This window comes from Calonectris borealis, chromosome 16 (genome assembly GCF_964195595.1).
Source record: "Calonectris borealis chromosome 16, bCalBor7.hap1.2, whole genome shotgun sequence".
Classification (NCBI taxonomy): domain Eukaryota; kingdom Metazoa; phylum Chordata; class Aves; order Procellariiformes; family Procellariidae; genus Calonectris; species Calonectris borealis.
This window is the reverse complement of record NC_134327.1, coordinates 12,937,127-12,957,365: the sequence shown is the minus strand read 5'-3', so window position 1 is coordinate 12,957,365 and position 20,239 is coordinate 12,937,127. Positions and strand designations below refer to the sequence as shown.

Genomic DNA, 20,239 nt, shown 5'->3' with positions numbered 1-20,239 from the left:
CGGTATCAGGAAGGACTGAGCTTTTTCACCTGCAAAGAACAATTGGAACGTGCTAGGTCTAAGACAGAAATGGTCAGAATTTGAATGCCACCTTGAAGGCTGTGAATTTAATGACAAGCTCCTGATACATTGTAGGACTTTCTGCAATGCAGAAAAATGCAAACTCATTGCAATTGCATCATTATAACATGATAATAGTGCATAAATCCAAAGCTATTTGAGCAGGATAGTATTAGAAATATTGGATGCAAACCTATTAAATAGCTAACGCCATCAGCACAGATCTAAGTTTAGTCTCTGCACAAAGGGACGGGAACAGTAAAGATAATTTGAACATTCAACTACCATGAGGAAAGAACATGAGAAAAGGCAGAGGGTGGTTTGTTACTGGTATTTTGGTCCTCACAGGACATCCTAAGTCCTCTCTACCTTTAGTCTGACCCATTTGTCTGACTTGCCTCACTGGTCTTGTTTAATATCTCCTTTCCTCTTCCTCTCTGATTCTGATTACCATCCCATATACGGTAGTTACATCAGGTGAGTGAAGATAACTAACAAACTTCTCTCTATACAGCATACTTTAGAACTGAAGGTATCCTAAGGGAAATGAAGCAATGCATCAAGCACAGCAAATGAAAAAAATAAAAAATCAGAGGGCAGGCAGAGATAGGCCATTTTGCTTTAGCAAGGTTTCTAGACTTCACTGACAGTCATATTGTCATCTGGGAGATTCTTTCACTTCTTTTCCCTTGTGGAGAATGCTTAACACATACAGCTGGCTGCAGTAGTACAGGTTGTTCAGGTGGTTGTGCTGTGTTTCAGGCAACGTGGTCCAAAACTGATCCTCTGGTCCTGCTTGTAAAGCCACTGTAAAGAGTCAGATCAGAGCATCAGACTCTGTGGGCTGTGCAATGCCACATCCTGGCATTCTGTATTATGCTCTACATGTCTAGAAGTGGGTTATTTCCCACCTTCCTCCGCCCCTGACGTGGAGGCAGTGAACTCTGTTGTCTTGGACCAGAAATACTTTCTTCCATGAATTTGGCCCTACACGAGCCTGAGAGGAGACCTGCAGCTGCCTGCTGCTCAAACCAGCAATCCTTATTTCCTCCAGAGAAAAGCATAGTGAATTCAGTAAACGCCTTCTGATGGTTAGATGTGGGTTATGAGCCACCAGCTGGACCATTCTGTCCTGAAAAGGGATGGCACCATTTTTGGCTAAGTGCTAAAAGTTTGCATATAACAATCCAAAAGGAGAATATGGTTATTGCTTTAAACTTGCTTTATCCTTTAAAATATGCTTTACCAGAATTATCCATTTCAGATCCTCAAACTGTGGAGTGAGAAAGTTTAATTCTTTTTTTTCCTTGCAAGGGTGAGTGACATCATAAATATTAGAAAGAAACATAAAGAGTTATTCCAGAAATTTGAACTAGGATAAGTCTGATTTACAGAGACTGACATCACAACTCCACTGGAGATACCAGGGACTGTGCTTATCCGTTGTTTGAAGAAAGTTGGTAGTCCTCACTCAGCTCACCTCAACTCTACCATTCACCTCATCACCACAACTGTAATAAAATGTGCAGTGTTTCCCAAGTCAATCTTGATGATAACATCTCTGGGTTGTGCCTCTTTGCTATTCCAAGTGAATGATAGCGTAACAGCAATGTAAAATTGTCCTGATGTATAAGAAGTTGGGCAAAATAAAAATTAGTAGCAACTTTTGATATTTTTGGCCTTGCATTTTGAGTAAACATTATCAAGGAGAGCAAGAGGCAGAATTCTGTTTTTAACAGACATTGTTTCTTTTTACTTTTTTGAGGTCAGTTTTCAACTCACTACAATTAAGACTTTGCCAAATTTTGTTTAAAAACTTTTCTGAATTTTATTTTTCTGATAAGACTTCTATTTCCTAGTGATTAAAAAATTGTTGAATTTGTGGAACGGTACTAGGAAGTATTGGCTGAATGTGGCAGTACCTCTGCTCTTCATTCAGATTCATTGCAACTGCTGACTCATTGAGTTATGTGAGGCAGCATTCCAAAAATGCCTGAACAGCTTCAGCCTCTGAGACTGGGGTTATGCATCTAGCAGCAACCCTGCTGAAGTGGCTTTGGCCACTTGTTGCTGCTTTTGCACTACCTTTTGTAGTAGTGACACAAGCATTTGCAGGGTCTTGTGGTGAGCTGGATGAAGAAACTGATCCAGCTGAAACTTAACCATGCAAAAAATTATTTTTTTTCCGCTGGACCACCTCTCCGCATTGAGAAGCAGGAATGAGCAGGCAGGATTAGGCTAAGGACTCTTCTTACAATTTCTAAAAGTTGTTAAGCTCCAAAAGTTGTCAGGATTGAATACTTAATCTCATATCTGTTACTGAGAACGTAGGCTCCTGTGTATTTTTATCACTTTTGAAAACAGGACATAGGTAAATTGGGCTCTTTTTGCAATTTTTACCATTATTTTTTATATATTAAATGTATTTTAAAAGACAAAGAACATGAATACTAGAAAGGTGAAATACTTGTCTTCCTTCTCACAGCTTCCTTGCTTCCAGGCAGGCAGGGATACTAGGACAGAAAGGACTAATTCTAGGGGAGAGAAATGGTCAGGATGTCAAAATAAGGTATATGGTTCTCCTTCCATATTTTTACTTTCTCAGAGCCAACATTTTTCCTGCTGTATGCAAGGAGGAAAGTGAAGACAGGATCTAAAAAATGAACTGTTCCTAAAGAGGTTTCTTGCTGCTTTTCATCAGAATATAGACTGTTGCTTCTGCTAGGAGGCTTTCAGATGAGAGATGGAGGGAGATGCTCTAAGTATAGCAGGACAGCTGATCATCTGAACCTGTAGACTGTGCCCTTGGTTTTGGCAATGTGGATACAGGAGTATCATTTACCCACTCTCTGCTGATCCTTACAACTGGTATGAAAATACTGCAGTACTCATTGGTGGCTGCCCTGAAAACCAAACAGTACTTTTAAAGCATTATGAGATTGTCAAGAGAAAATTAGTCTGACAGCATCCAACAAAGCTTCACTGCCGCCGAATTCCTCCTGCCTTACTACATAGAACATTGCTTAATGTACAACTTCTGCTTTCCATTACTGATAATGAAGAATAGCTGGTTTTGTCACGTTGCAAAGCAGTAAGCTTTTACAACGCTGCGACCACATTCTTGGATGTTTCCAGCTTTCAAGTCACATCAGGGAGTGTACAAGAATTAAAAGGTTGCCCACCCATAAGTAACCAGGACCAGCACTAATAAAGCCCTTTTTACCCTAGAGAATGTTGTCATTGAGAGCAACCAAGGGGCATGCCCACAAACAGAGTTACTCCAAAAGCTTTTCTAGCAATCCAGGAATTATTAATAATTACTCGCTCTCAGGACAGGTCCTGTAAACACTTCCTCCCACACTAACTTGCTATGAACAATTTCAGTGTGAGTATGAGGAGAAAGTACAGTTTTGTGGTTACTGTAGTTCATCAGCCCTTTCAGAGCTTTCCCACGGTGCTTGCCCACTTCTCATTGAGTCCTCTCTCCTGTGATGTTCTGTAGTTTGTGCTCCCTCAACGAGGCACCTCACGGAGCAAGAGTAGAAGAATGCCTGTCCCTGCCTTCGCCTCAGGTAACCATCTGTGTTGCTGTGCAGGGACGTGTACTCATGTAACCCTGTCATACAGGCATGGGTGGGCAAAAGACAGATCAAGAGCTCCTGTCCTCTCAAGAACTCTGGAGAGAAGATGGTAGAGGCAGCTCACAGTAGACAGAATTTCACCCAGTAATGCCAACGTCGGTGTTGATGTCAGCCTAGGACACACATTCTAGGAATGCTAATAATGAAAAGGCTGGACACATTTCCTATTTTAAAGAGGCTTTTTAAATTCTCCATATGCTTTCTTTAAAAAAATTCCTTTAATCTTTCTGATGTTCGCAGTACCCTGAAGAATAATATGAGTTCTTTTCTCAGGTGATGAGTGTATTGCTTCTATAGGATTTGAAACACTTACTGACCTGGGTAGCTTATGACAAAATAGGATTTTGAATTCAGTTCCAACTTGCTGTACCTTCTGTTTCTAATCCAGAGTGAACCTTATCTGTTGTTATTTTGTATTTTGCATGATGCTATATCATGCTAGAGTAATTAATGCCATAGAAGATAGAAGGGCTTTGCCGTCAACGAAGGAAACGTGTGAACACAGCACATAATTCTTAAAAGATCTGAAATCTGAGTGGAGGAAAGCAGGAGTTAAACTGGCTCCTGCATAACAGTTGTTTTGGTTTACGCTTGACGTTCCATCCCTGTGCCTAATTCCTCAGTCTCATCTTCCGTGGTGACTTCGTTAGCAATGAGATGCTAATTAAATTTCATATTTACAATTAGAAAATAAAATCATTGGACCTTTTTAAAATAGATTTTTATGAGTTTTGGCTCAGTTAGCTGACTCAGCGGTATAGATTCTGCAAGGCTGAATTTACCAGCTTTGAGAAAAAAGATAAATAGAGCAAATAATGATGGAAGGAGAGTCTAATCTTACACCTCATGTAGTTTCTACACTGTATTAATTTTTGAGCATAAGAGCATGAGAAAAATAATTTTGTTTTTGTTCCTCATATTGTTAGTCATGTAGAAAGAACCCTTCTTTTATTATGTCTCAGAGGGTTCAAAGCTTAAAATTTCATCTAATTCTTAAAATCTCAATTGTAGTTGGAGACAATATGCTGAAAAGAGATTGATGTATCAGCAGTGTTTACCATCACCTGTTAGCTAGCAAAATATTTATTTCATGGATTCAGAAGGGTTAAAATTAACACAGGTATGGACTGATGCACAGCGTCTGCCCTCTTCCCCGTGGAATGTGTACTACTGGAGAGTTTATACAATACTGGAGAATCAAAACTACTTAAATACTGCTGCCAGACAGATTTATAGGTGCTCTATAGAGCAGTTTCCTATTCATGTAAAAATTAGCACCTCACAAATCTTTAAAGGCCCATCTTTCAAATACTTAGCATTTGAAGAATGCTCCAGCTGAGAAAAGATTTTTGAAAGAGCTTAGCTTCAATTTAAGCATGTAAGAAAGACCTGATTTTTAAAAGTGCTTAACACTCAACAGCTCTGTGATTCATAACGCTATCTTATCCCACACTCTGAGGCAAGTTTTGCAAAAATCTGGCCATTTATTTTGATGCCTAAATGCCACCTACACTCTTTGAAAATCTGACCCTAATTACGAGTTGTGCCCTTGAGTAGGAATGAGAAATAGGGGAAATCAATCCTCATGTGTGGGAGCCATTTACTAGTGCTCACATTGCATGTAACCTTACTTCATACACAAATACAACACTGCATTTAGAACAAATGCTTTTCTGCACATTCTGCAAATGCTTTTGTTGTTAGCTTGTGACACTTGATGCTATGAGGTACAGTTAATGCAGATAGCACATAAGGAATTGTTATGCTTCAGGGCATAAGTTAGGAGAATAAAACTTCCACTGACTTTTAGTTGGTTGTGATCCCTTACCACCCTTTGTACTATTATACATCTTCTCCTAAAGATCAGAATTTGAGTGCATATAATCCTGCAAATCTTGCTTTTGTAATATTGTTTGTAGATGCTGTTTTAGCAGCAGCTGCCTGTGCTTAAAGACTGGGATGCTCACAGATGGAGTGTAATTCTGGCATCACTTTACAGTTGCTATTTGCACAAATATTTATTTCCACAGTCAGCAGAGACTTCAGTAAAGTTCTCATATTTCTCCTTATGTTCACTCATTCCCGGGAACCACACTCAGGTGAAGATGGATGGTCAGATTTCTTGCTATTTTAGCACTTTGCTTCTTTGGTCTTTTCAAAAAATATATGTTAACCATGATCTGAACTGGCCAGAGTTTCCTGATGAGAACAACTTTTTAGTCTCTTCTAATGGTTAGTTAATTCTTCTGGGATAAGTTTTCCACATGGATGCTTTACAGCATTTTATTCTATATCATCAGAGCAATGGACTTAGTTATGGAGAAAGCAACAGAAGATACTTAATTCCTCCTTGCAATGCTTTGAAGGTAAGAAATATAGAATTGCCAAGTATTTGGTATTATCTCTTCCCCAAGACAGAAAGACAAGGTCATAGAGAGGTTACCACTTACAGAAATAAAGTACAGTCCCATTAAGTAAAGAATCAGACAATTTTTGCTTTAAGTTGCTACAGAAGTGACTTAAAGGAGCCCTACTGCAGGACGGAAAGTGAATTCTCTCTCTGTTTTCCAGAGGTTGCTTTCCTGCTCTTAATTGCAAGCCTTACAGTGAGGCCTCTTTGGTGACATAGAATTGTTAATGAACCCCAGCTGTATTATCTGCAGGAAAGGAAGACCTCCTCAGGTCTCTCCTGCTCCATCCAGAGCGCACAGCTCTCTGTGGCTATGAGAACACTTCCTCTAAGACTTTCCTCTGCAATGGTGTCGTATTTGAAAGTTACCCACAACCTCTGTTCAGAAGAAAAAGGAAGTAAGGCAGCCCCCAGCACCTTTCTATCTACTATATATAGACAGTACGTTTGAGAGAGAGGATGGTGGGTGTATGTTTCCGGAGCTACGTGACACAGTCCCGCAACACTGGTACAAGAAGAAGAGGATGCAGAGAGGATGCAGAGCAAGAAGAAGAGCAGGTGACCAGAAAGCATAAGTGGGAACAATGTATTCATAAAACAAGGACAACTATTTCCATCTGAAAGGAGAATTCTAATTTCCAGCAGTAAAATAGCAAGCTCCTGATTCCTGGTGAGGTTTTATCCTTCCTAGGCCAGGCTGCTTGTGATCTATCATATACGTTTTCTTGTCAGATGGCATCCAGTTGTCTTCTCTGTGTTTTGTGCTCTGCTGGCTGAGAGGTTCATGCAGCTTTAAGCAAGCTTACAAGGATAGAGGATTTTGTCAATAGGCAGAACATAAATGACTGTGGCAGTGTGTGAGCTAGGAGTGAAGCTTACTTCTTCCAGTGACTTTGAGGTGGAAAGTCTACAGGTATTTGTTCTGTAAGGCATGTATGTCTTCTTCAAGCCACAGTCAAACTAGCATGTGCAAGGCAGCAGTCTGTTCTTTAAAATTAGGGTTTATTTTAAAGTAATAGTTACAAAGAGGACACAAATGGAGTAAGGTATACATGTCTATTCTATCTACGTGAAGTTGTGCGTTTACATAAAATGAACAAAATGTATATGTGAATCATAGCAGTCATCACCCTTAGGAAACTGGACAGTGTTTGATCCAACAGAATATACTGTTAGCAATTAAGAGCTAAACATGAACGGATAAGACTTCACAGAGCTAGGTGGGGAGCTATTATACCTTTGCATAGTGCATTTAAGACAGTTAACTGAATCATATTCTCATCACAATCAATGCATGCTGCTGTTACAATGCAGTAAACAGTTTGCACGTGGGTTATTTTTCATGTGTTTGGAGTAGTATTGTTTGTCAAGATTGATCTTTATACAAGGGCTATGAGACTTGTCTTCTTATTTGTTCATTCTTTGTATTTTGTGTATTTTCACTAACTGTAGGTTTCTTAATATAGGGTTCTGTCTTATTTTCCTGTCATGTTATAAAGCCTGCTATATGAAATATTATTTTCAAACTTTCTTGGGCCATGGTGAATTACAGTGAGATTATCTGACAGTATTCAAGATTGGAGTGTAACCTTTTCTGTTACAAGAATGGCCTACCCATTTACTGTCAGTTGTTGCTGAATTTGGAGATTGTGAAACTAGAGTGCAGTCCTCCCACCTAATGTGTTCCGCATTATCCTTTGACTGTTTGGGGATGAGAGTATCACCTACAAGGACTCATTATCTGACTGCATGGAAGATGTTCTTCTCTGAGTGTTTTTTGTTATTTTTTTAAACTCGTGTAACATAAGAGTTTGTAGAAAGTGTTGATTTTTTAAATAAACAGACTAAGTAGCGGTTTTGTATGGCAGAGCTACACTTCTTTCTCTTTTCCTGTTTTATGTGACTCGTATTAATAGAAGTGAAGTGTTAACACCGATGATAATCAGGCTATCTGAGTTTCATATGTATGTATCAGCTAATGAATCTTTGTCCTTACCGGGTCCTTATGTAGATCAGTCTATGGAAATTCCTTATGAACACTGGCTCTCTGTACCAAAGAATGTGCTGATTTTTGTAATGTGAGCGCACATTTACTGGGACCTAACCTACGAACATCAAATTCATTTTCATGTTTGGGCAACTTGAATTTTTAATTCAAGACTCCTCCTAATCACACAGTACTATACGCTTGCCTCCAGTTGTGCCTCCTCCTCCTCCTAAGCTAGTGAGAATCTCATTATCAACTGTAAAAATAGAGTGAGTCACTCTCAAGAAAAAATTAACCTGGGACCTAGTAATGACTTCTGAAGCATTTGTTGGACCAGCATTCTCATGAGCCCTCAGCAGCCTGAAGATGACAGCTTCTTTTTTAGATCTTGGCTTTTAGCACACATTAGTTGAAAGGAAATGCTCGTGTCAGCAGCTAATGCTGCACTCAAGAAAAAAAGGCCAGATATATAAACATATTTGTACTACGTTAGCACAGTGATTTCTGTTGTCCTCCTCATCATCATGCGTAACAGGATGGAGGATGTGTAGATTAAAGCATTTATTAAATGTCAGGCTTTCAGCTCTCCACTGCTACTTTGCAAATCCTTTAAAATAGATGCACTAGATTCCTGTGGTAAATTATTTATTTAAATTATTGTGCCATTATCTTGATTTGCATGCTCAGAACTAACACTAATTTCTAATGTGTCAGGATCTGTGGCAGGGCCTTCCCTATTTATCCCTTCATTTGCTTTACACTCCATATTCCTTCCCTTTGCCTTTACTAAGGCCTTTCCTGTTATCATCTCTACCTCACTTCAGTTCCTCACTTTCATTCTGTTGAGTTCCCCTTTCTCTAACTTTCTTTTTCTTTTCCTGTTCCCTTTTTATATTTCCTTTTCCCGTTCCCTTTTTATATTTCCTTTTCCCTTGTCCTCACCATTTTCCACCCCCAAATCTCATCTTTCTCTCTCCTCTTCAGTTTTTTTCCTCCCTCTCTCATTGCTCACCTCTCTCACTTCTCATTTACTTTCACATATATTATCATTTAATAATGGTAGTACTAATAGTTTCTGAAATCTGGGTATCATATTCTTAAACAACATGGAAAAACAGCATAATATCCATCTAATCGCCAGTGTAGTCATTGCCATCTGAAGGGACAAATTTCTCTCCATTGACCCTAGAGGGAACCTAAGCAACTAGGGGCGACTAGAAACCAATCTTTAGAGGGCATTCTAAGGTAGAAATATAAAATGGTGGAATGAAGTTTTGAACAGACCATTTTCCATTCGCTAGAGAGGAACTAGGTTTCTAAGTTAAACTAGATGCCTAATTCAAATTGGTGAGATGAATCCACCCTCTAAATTTGCTCCTCTATCAGTAGTGCTTACATGGTATGTGACTGAGGGAGCTAGAAGCATCTTCACCGTATGTAGAAAATAGTGACACAGAAAAATGACAGAGTCGTCCAAACATCATTTAAGCTATTTGTAGAGGAGGATTTTTCCATTTTCTTTGTTTATTATTGGTAATATATGTTCTACAACCAAATCTGATTGGATGTTGCATGTTCGAGGTAGCACAATCTGCTGTCAGTTTGCTATTGAGACAAAATTAGTCATTTCCTTCCTGTGTGATAAGATGTTAAGAGTGCTGAAGTTCTAAAGCTGGCAGACTTGAGGAAGATGTAGACTTTAGGTATTCTCACCAGATGGAGGGCAAAATGGGAAAGCATAGATCTCAGCCTTTTATGAAACAGAGATCATTACAGGATCCTAATAAGTATTACTGCACTGATTAAGGTCTTTTGCAACAACATTTCATTGGGCAAAACAACATTCTTCATGTGTAAATAGTTTTTTTCCTCCAGAAAGTGATAGGTATTTTATAGAATTTCATATGCAATTTCAAAACCAGACAAAAGCCAAATATAATAAGTGTGGAATTCAATGCAAGGATTGTTCAGCTGTTAAGCAATATTATCCTGCAATATTGAAAAACTTGTGTGTCTTTGTTGCATACAGTGTTTTCTGGTTTAGGTGATACTAAGCAAACCATTGGGTAAACTGACTAACAATACTAATAATTGATCTGTGCTTTATGTATGCATTACCTTTTCTTTTTTTCTGAGACGGAGTTTTAGATGAATCTGTTCTTAGGAGAGTAAATAAAGGTAAAGGAGAGATAATTAAAGAGAGTTCCTCTGTATTAATCCTTCTGGTCCTCTTCTGTTAGGACAGGAATAGTGATTAGAGACAAACCTCTGATTTATTCTATTGCTTTCTTTTTTCTCATAGAGCAGAGATATGGAATAAGAGTAACATGGTAGAATTCTTCATTTCTTTTTCTCTCACTTGGTTGTTGTTGAGCTAATAGTTATGAAAATGAGGGGAATTTTTTTTCCCTCTTCTGCTTGTAGAAGCAAAATGAATATGTCTCCAGAGCCCTTTGAACCAGTTAGGGAGTTTGTTTTGGTTATCTCTGTCTCTCTTCTGTTCGGAAAATGGGAGTAGTATTTATGACTATGGCTATCATCTGGCTTCACTGAAGATCTAGCTTTACCTCACTGAAACTTTGCGAGTCTACCAGAGCTTGGGGGTTTTTTTGTAGGTTGTGTGTAACAGGAAGATTGACTCAATGGAATTGAACAGAATACATTTGTGCTAAAACAATCCTATTTTGTGTTTAAAGCTTGCTGCTCTTCTATTACTTTGGTATCTCTTATTCTATATTTTTCATTTATATTTTATTGAAACTGTGACATTCAGTAAGCTGGTTGAATCTTTTATATAAAGAGGGGGTTCTGATACATACAGAATGGTTCTTTCCATATACAGCCACTGTGACCTAAAACAGAAATACAGCCCAGTCCACTCAACAGTGCTGCTCTCTTCAGAAAGTATTCTAAGGCCTGCAAAATCTGAAGTAATAAAACTGCACTAATAATAAATGTTTTTCTGGGGCCTTCCCATCTTGGTGGTTCCAAGTGCTTTGCAGTCACTAATTAACGAGTCCTACCTTGTCATAAAATATACTTCTTACCAGCCTTGTTTTCAGCTGGGGACACTGAGGTAGAAAGAATGAATATAAAGTGCAAATTCTTAAAGGCAGATGAAGACACTGTCTCCTCTCCTTTGGGAGTCCAGATTTAGGCACCTGTATGGAAAAAATTTGCAAGTATAGGTAAGCAAATTTAATCTTCTTAATCAATGTTTAAGCCTTTTAAAAGTGGTTTTCAGTACCATAGAACATCCAGCAGTGCAGCCAACATAATTTGAAACTGCTGGTATTCAGCGTTTCAGAAAGCCAGGAGTCCAAATAGAGCTCTCCTGTCCTTAAGCACAGGAATATAATTTCCTTATCACACTTGAAACTGTGACTTTCCTCTAAAATTAAAAATAGCTCTAAATCCCTTTGTGGTTTTGTGGTTCTCTGATATTGCAAATCTGCACATACCCATACAAGCAGCTTTTGAGAAAATCACCCTGTTGTTATACTTTATCATGTGAGGTGCTATACAAACTTGAGGGAGAAAGCGTATTGCCCCATGAAATCTAGAGAAATGCATAGAAAGAGGATGTAATACAATATCCTCAAAATGTTGACGATAATTACATACACAGTTTTAAAGTGCTATTTTCACCTTTATTTTTGCTTTAAAGTGTGATAATTTATATATAATCCTTTCCTGGTTTACATACACATACACATAAAAGTCTGTTCTTATTAACTTATAATTTGCACAAATATTTTGTGTTGTGGTTTCTTTTTAAATACTGCCAGTCTGTGAACGCCTGTGACAAATGCAGAAGTCCAAAACATTAAAATAGATCGCCTCTTCCAAAATAAACTTCCTCCTGCTTCTCTGTATGAGGACAATACCCTTTTCTCATATTTCACAAAGGAGATATCAAGAAATCAGAAAACCAAGCTGAAGCCTGGCATTTGCAGTCTGTTACATGGAAATTTCTCAGTATCGACAGGCTGGCAAGAATTCAGAGCAAGGGGATGCAAATAATGGAACGGCTGAAGGGTTAATTTCTGCACCATCATGAAATGAATCATAAAAAATGAAGCTTTAGATGTGACCTGACGATGAGCGCTTTATAGAACCCCTGGTTCTGAAGCCTGCAGGCTTTATTCCCTTGATCAGCGGAGAGTGTCACTGACATATGAAAGTGTGGAGTCTGAGTGAGAACAGAGAACAGCTTTAACTGCAAGGTGATTTGTTCAGTTGAAAAATATAACAAAAAAATAGCAAACACATAGAAAGATTCATTTGTGTGTAACAGCCAAGAGAAGGATAGTCCCTGAAAGAGAAAAGGAGATGGGGGGAGTAGAGTGTTTCTTTTAACGTAAAAAGAGATTCTCTCTTTTATTTGTCTGCATCTACAGAGATCTTTGAAATAGATGGGACTAGCTGAGATTATTACTGGATTAAGATCTCCTGCAGTTAAAAGCTATGTTGTATACTAACTACTGAAAGGAGCAGCAGGAGAGCAATTTTTTAACTGCTGTGGCGATCCTTATTTCTTTTTGGTTAATGTCTGTTGAAGTCAGTCCAAGTCTGTGGCTTCACACCTGTGATTTGTAATGGATGCCATAGCATTTCTATGACATATCACAACTTCTGAATGTGTTAGGTTACAACGCAAGAGGTGTTGGAATCAGAAACTAGATAATGGTAATAAAGATCAGATTAAATAAATGACTACACATTTGAAAATATTTTAAATCTTTCATTTTTAATTTTATAAGTGAAAACAACTTTTCTGCAACATCATCACAGGAAGAAAGGACAGAAACAGGGAATAAGGTCTTTTAAATACCTAGAAAATGCATGTGCTGCTGAAAACCTTTTAAAATTAAAGCCACTGATACAATACCTTTATTGGTTTCCCACTGTGTTTCAGTTGTCACATCTGTTTTTTGACCAGCACCCCAAAATTTCAACCAATCAATCACAAACATTTAATTTCCTCTTCAACATTATATTAAATACCAAATCAAAGAAATATTTGCCCACTAAGAAGGGTGCTGTACTAATATCAGCTGTCCATTGCTATTGTCTCTGGAATAGCTCCACAAGACAGTGGAGTTACTTGGGGGTTATACTCTTAGACCAGTCTGGCTGACGAAACACAACAGAGGCAACACCTCAAGCTCTAGGAAAGAGAGGAGTGCTACCCATTACGCAGCAGTAATCCCTGAGAGGTGATGAACAGCCCAGTGAGTTAGGAGAGAGCTTAGCTGTGCTTCTGGTAGGACATTTCCAAGGTGGAAATCCAGAGAAGAAAGCAAAAGGAAGACTCTGAAATTCCTACATGGCAGTGAGGGACCACTCCACTAAATGTTGTTTCTAAGGGCTTGCTCCTGATAATAGACTGTGTTTAACAGGAGTTTGCTACCAGAAATCTCCTTTTAAAATTCTTAGCCACTCATGCAATATACTTATTACTTTCCCATTAAACGTTATATCCCCAACATAACAGTATGGATGTATTATGCCCATACACGAGGGACTATTTGATAAAGGTATTTTTAATGTCAGGTAAAAAAATGTATTCATGTTGAGAATTACGCTGATGAGTGAACTCTTCTTTGAATCATTTAATGGAGAAATCCCTTACTAATGTCCTGAGGGAACTGCTGACAGTGTGTAATAATTTCTGGTTCAGTGCAGCAGATTACAAGATATCTTGCATTTTATGAAATTCAGGCAAGTGCTTCTTTTGCACTCTGAGGCCCATCTGTGAGCTTCCTGGTACGCTCCCCAAAATTAAAGGGCCTGCAACACACCTTTTTTTAGATGCAATAGGTAGCTGTGGCTGTAAATTGTATAAGGTACTGTGTGACCTTCTGCTTTACTGCATTCTACTCCCAAAAGTTCAGCTTCTCCAATTATGTAGTGTTTGTTAAATTCACCTTTGAAGTGAAATAGAGTTATTTCCAGAATAGGTGGTGGAGGGTGACGTTCATGAGAATGTATGTGGACTTCAGATGAAGCTATTTCACCTTTACCATTCCTCCCACTGCTACCTACTTTATGCAGCTTTTTCTATTGTTTTACCTTTATACTGTTCATTACTGCACTGTCATCTTTACTACACGTAAATATTGGCATCCAGTAAGACTATAATCCAGCTTGTGAGGAGTTCATAAGACCAGAGAGATTTTCCCATAACTACAGCCATGCCCCCGTGATTCTGGATCCCATTGAGCAGACCTGGTCTTCCTTGCCCTCTGAGGACTGTTTTCTCTCCTGGCCCATTTAATAGCAGTCACTGGAGTAATGACATCTACATGCAAACAGCAGAGCAAATGCTAAATTAGGATTCCTAAGATGTGAAACTACAAAGAAAAGAACTCTGGGATAGCTACTGGAGTACAGGAGAGGAACAAAACCCCTGGCAATACTCCCCTAACCTGTCCATAGTATGAGGAACCCATCCAAATTTTTCTCGTAGAGATATTGAATCTCAGCCTAGGATTTTGGACAATTTGGGAAGGCCTTTGAAAGCATCATGCAAAGAATACACATTTTTGTACACTATTCTGTATTTCATTATGATAGAACACTGACAAACACATTATTTAGCAGATTAGCGCTTTTTAATTTTCAAAATGGGGAGTTATTAGCCCCTGTCTATACAGATTAATAGCTGGTTTTGCCCAGTTATGTTCAGTATAACACAGGCTGCTTTGCAGTTCCTAAAGTTGGAAGCTGAGGAAAATACAACACAACAGAGAGAATTCTTCTGGTCCAAGAAAAACAACACGTTGCTTTTGAGGTCTTTAGTTACTGATTACCAGCAAAGTCTCATAAGCACACCTCTCATCTCATATGACCTAAGAACTGCACATTCTTCTTATACCATGGTCTCTGGTGGGGTAAAATAACTCCTGAAATAGAAGCTTATCTTCCTACTGCCACCTGGATCACAAGATCTTGAGAAAGCCAGAATGCAAAAATAAGACTTGTTTCAAAGGTTAACATTTATTACAAAATTAAGAAGGAAAGATTTTTACAAAGCTTCTTTACCCTTTAGTACAAGTTTTCTCACGTCATTGTTGCCTGTCTTGTAACCTTCTCTAATGAGGTGGTTACAAATTAGGATTTGGCAGGAAATTGCTTAGCAAGCACTCAGAAATCATGTGATAATATTTGCATGAGTCAAGAACATTTTCAGACTTCAGTGATACAATGCTCATACTTATCCATTCATGCGGAGAAAGGCAAGGTCTGAACTCACAGGTACTTGCATTCATGCCCACACATCAGTCAATCTATACACAGCTGCAGAAGGCAGACATACGTAACTGCTTGCTTATGAGTTAACTATTCTTGTGGTGCAGTCATTTAAATGTGTTGGCTTATCGCATATATACAGGAAAAAATGCAGGTTCAAATCAGTACAGCTGAGAGAAACAAAGGAGGTCAGAATGAAAGCCTTAGTTGCGTGCAGCAAGTATTTGTCTTTGCTCTGAGCTCTGCATGTTCATAGCCTTTCTTGCATTGCACCGTGTCCTTTACCGTTGCTTCTAATATGAAGAGAGATTCTCTGACTTGTAGAGACTTCATGGAGTTAGCTGAGCTACAGATTCATCACTAGAGAGCAATATGCAATAGTTCATAGACTCAAGATAGCACTTCTCTGAACTGTCACTTTCCAGATGAGCTGTGGACAGGCTGCACTTCAGTTCAAACAGTTTCAATATAGGGCAAAGTCAGCATTAGGCAGAAGGGATTCTAAGCTCATCCTATGTGACATGGAAGCACAAAAAAGTAGCAGGATAGAAACTGTCCTGTTTGATGTTCATTTTCCAATTGTTTCTCTTGTAAGGAGGAGAGCCAGAGATGGATGACTGCCTGGAGACACTGAAAGACGAGGAGGAAGCTTTGTGGGAGAATGTAGAATGCAACCGGCACATGCTGAGCCGGTACATCAATCCAGCCAAACTGACCCCGTACCTACGGCAGTGCAAAGTAATCGATGAGCAAGATGAGGATGAGGTGCTTAACTCACTTATGCTGCCCTCCAAAATTAACCGAGCAGGTAACTATTTTGTGAATGGCTACATCTGTATTCCTATATGAACAGTATTATTTTTCTAACGCTGGAGGGAACCTGTATCAAATTACAGATTATCAAATGGAAACCCTATATCTCATTTACAGGAGATTTAATGTAAAGGGGGGAATCTGCTGCTGCTATTTTGATAACAATGATTCTTTCCAGTGCTGTGCAGACTGGAGCTCATGGGGTTCATATTCCTATCAAAGCCTTGGCAAATATTTCAGTTAACACAAGCAGCAGCCAATGCCATTCCAAGAGTAGGTTTTCAGCTGTCTCGCCATGCTTCATGATTTGTCACTGAAGGGTCTGCCATCCTAGCGTTTCAGTGCTGCCTGGTAAAGGCTGCACTGAATAACGTGTCGTTTGAAATTTCTGTTCCAGAGACCAATTTGCCCAAACTCCTTCACAATAACGATCAGCACAAACATAAAGAATAGGTGGCATTACTTTATGAGTTCAGCTGAACTCAATTAATCAGCCAGATTTTCCACAGCGCATTGCTGTGGCAGAGACGAACCTTAAGCAGATTTGACGTCAGGGAGGCAGTACTTGCTTATGCTGCTCATAGTGCTGATATGTCACCTCTCTCTGTTCTCTGTACTTAGGCCGACTGTTGGACATTCTCCACACCAAGGGCCAAAGGGGCTATGTAGTTTTCTTAGAGAGCCTAGAGTTTTACTACCCTGAACTCTACAAACTGGTGACAGGGAAAGAACCTACACGGAGATTTTCCACTATTGTTGGTGAGTAGATTCAATCCCAAAGGAGCCTGTTGACATAAGGACTGTGTTGAAGACTGGGTTTGATTTTTCAGGCAAGAAACGGAAATAAAAACTAATCTTGTTGTAGCATTCTGCAGTTTTTCAGTCTCCTTCAATGCAAAATGATCTAGCAACAAGTAATGTATAAAGAAAAGAAACATCTCAGTTGTCTGAATGAAGCTGAGAAGCTTCAAATTGAATGATAGGTATTACAAGAAATCTCAAGATAAGAAACATTGGAACAGTGGACTAAATTACAGTGATGACCTACACATGTGCAGCAAATTTGAAGCATTCAGATTGATTGTACTTGTACAGATTCATTTGACAAAGTTTGTGCTATTTCCACAGGCCTGTGCATGTATATTGTGATTCTGGTAATAATGTGCTGTGTAATATTTGTACTGTTGCCAGTTAGATATACAAATGGGTATGTATTTGTGCATATTCTGCACCTCTGTACATATCCTAGGACATTTGTTTCTCACCCAGTTCTGCTAATTCTACTTAGTAAAAAGTTACATTATTAGAAGTTGATAAGCTGTTCACACGTTTTCAGTGGAGGAGGGACATGAAGGCCTTACCCATTTCCTAATGAATGAGATCATTAAGCTTCAGCAGCAAGTAAAGACAAAAGACATGCAGCGCTGTGAACTCTTGGCTAAGTCCCGCCAGTTGGAGGATGAGCGAAAGCAGCTAAAACTGAACAAGATAGAGCTGCTGACCTTCCAGGAGAGATACAACAAGATGAAGGAGGAGAGGAACAACTACAATGATGAGCTGGTCAAGGTGAAAGATGAGAACTACAATCTGGCCATGAGATATGCCCAGCTGAGTGACGAGAAGAGCATGGCTGTGATAAGGAGCCGAGACCTCCAGCTAGAGGTGAGATAAATGCTCTGGGCTGCTTTAATCAGGAGCAGCAATGGAGGATGGCAGTGGCATGTGGCAAAATGAGACCTCCTCTGACAGTAGAAAGGTGTAGAGCTCTCATTTGCTTTGCTCATCCAGATGATCAGTGTACAGAAATGCCGGCTGCAGTGATGTGTATTAATGGCAGATAATTTACATACTTGTAATGGATTAACAGAACATAACATATTTAAAAACAAATTTTTAAAAACACAATTGTTTGCTAAAAACATAATTTTAGCTTTTCAGGCTCAATAATATCTTGGGGCAGTTATCCAGGTTTGCACTACAGCTGTTGATGGTTTATTCAAAAAGTCTCACATAGAGCATTGGAACAGCTTGAGGCCATTTAGGAAATATAGAGAAATGCTTCAAGTGCCATAAAAGTCGTGCTTGTGTGTGTGTCACAGATGAGACAGAGTAAACAACTACCCGTGGTGGATCTGGACACTGGGGTTTATTTTCGAACCAATGATATCAGACATTTTACCCCACTTTGTTTCTTCACACAGTCGTTTGCTCTGTCCCCCGCCTCGGCGCTGCCTTCTCTTGGGTTCGACATCCTTCCCCGCAGGGAGATCCCTGATGGTGTGGGATGGTTGGGCAGAAAGTCGTGTCGGTTCGTGCCGTGCAGCTGCTCACGGTCACCAGGCGCATGCGTTACTGGCCAAGGTCCCTGGGCATCCCCTGGCCTTCATCCCTGTGCAACAATCTCATCTCTAGAATATTCCCCCATTTTAAAATCTTTCCTCTGGCCAGGATCATCACCTTCTTCTTCCCAGGCCCCCTTCTGTCTCAAACCACTTTTTCTTTTTGTGAACCCCTCTTTCCTATCCAGAACTCAAAGCCTCTGTTTTACCCAATCCAAATAGTCTATGTGCAAAAGCACAACGTGTGGTCAGCCTCGCATGTGTTAGTTCTGTTTCGTATTTCTTTATTTATTGGAGGATTGAGTGCCACTTTTTTCTTTAGTCCAGATGTTACCTAAATTTACAACCAGCCCATAGCAGTTGTAGCTAGCAAATAGCAGGCTTCTGCTTGAGAGTTCAACAGTTCAATTGTGGACATTCAACACGCATGTGCATACACCCAATTATCTGCTGCTTGTTAGCATTCACAGTTTAAGCTATTTTTTCCACCTATGACAGTATGTTTTCACCTGGAAGTGAGAGTGTTTTCAGAGCAGTCAATAAGAGCTAGGAATGATTTCTTTCCTTTCCTGTTTCTCCTTTTCACTGCTCTCTGGCTGCTCTAGATTGACCAGCTGAAGCATCGCTTGAACAAGGTGGAAGAGGAATGCAAGCTGGAGAGGAACCAGTCTTTGAAGCTGAAAAATGATATTGAAAACCGACCCAAAAAGGAACAGGTTCTGGAGCTGGAGAGGGAAAATGAGATGATGAAGACTAAAATCCAGGAGTTACAGTCCATCATTCAGGTATAAAAGCAGATTGCTACATTTAAAAATCCAGACACTTCAGCTTAACCCTCCTGCTTACCTAGATGATGAATTCAGCAGGCTTCGACCACTCCTTGCCTCCAGGCACCCCCACACTTTCCTCACATACTGTCTCACATACCCCATATCTCCTCACAGCCCGCCTTGGTGGCTACCCTTCAGGATCTAAGCGTCTGGAGGAGGCTGTGAGAGTGGGACAGAGAAGCAGCAGGTGGTGACAGCTCCCATATGTTTTTAGTAAGGGACAAGGAGTTGAGTACATAACAAGGAAACTGGTAACTATGCACAAGAGGAAGTGGCGTGGTCTCTGCTACCGCTTCTCACCTCAAGCTCAACACGTACTCCTGTTATAATGCTAGGGAGTGTTGGGTGAAACCTCTACCTGCAGAGCTACGATAAGCATAAGTGCAAAGTTTGGAAAAACAGAAGGTTGGTTATATAGCTCCCAGCTGTCTGTACTACTCCTTGTACGAACACATGCATGAGGAGGAGCTCTACCAAAAAAAAATTGTCGTCTAATAAATCAAGCTGTACATGAGAGATTGGCTCTTTCAAGGTGCAGAGTGCAGCTGCTTAATTGCTGAGCATTCAACTCTGTTTTCGCCCCGCTGTGGTTCTTTGTACCAATCTGTCATTACAAAGCTGTGTTAAATAGCCAGCCCAGAAATTTCTGACAGTGGCTCTGTATACCCTCTTCTAGGCAATTGTCATGTCTGTGCCAAAAGGTCTTAATGAAGCAGAGGGTAATAAAGTTTCTGTACTTCGGTGGTCACTAGTTACCAGAATGCCCTGTAGAACGCTGCTGTAACTCGTACTGGGATCTTAACTAACCTTTGGGCAGATGGGGAAAAAGGATGATATGCAGCAAATTTAGCACTGTCTTACTCTGTGAAGAGCTTAGCTAAATATTAGGATGTATGTGAGAGTGG

The 20,239-nt window shown here is 39.6% G+C and overlaps 1 protein-coding gene across 1 annotated transcript in view; it reads left to right on the top strand.

Moving 5' to 3' along the window:
• The window catches only part of CARD11 (caspase recruitment domain family member 11), a 47,286-nt gene that overhangs the window by 6,908 nt on the left and 20,139 nt on the right, over nucleotides 1-20,239 (top strand). Inside the window, exons 2-5 of the mRNA XM_075165331.1 lie at nucleotides 15,948-16,160; nucleotides 16,787-16,924; nucleotides 17,502-17,827; nucleotides 19,110-19,289. Coding sequence (XP_075021432.1) covers nucleotides 15,948-16,160; nucleotides 16,787-16,924; nucleotides 17,502-17,827; nucleotides 19,110-19,289 — 857 coding nt within the window. The remainder of the gene's footprint in view (nucleotides 1-15,947; nucleotides 16,161-16,786; nucleotides 16,925-17,501; nucleotides 17,828-19,109; nucleotides 19,290-20,239) is intronic.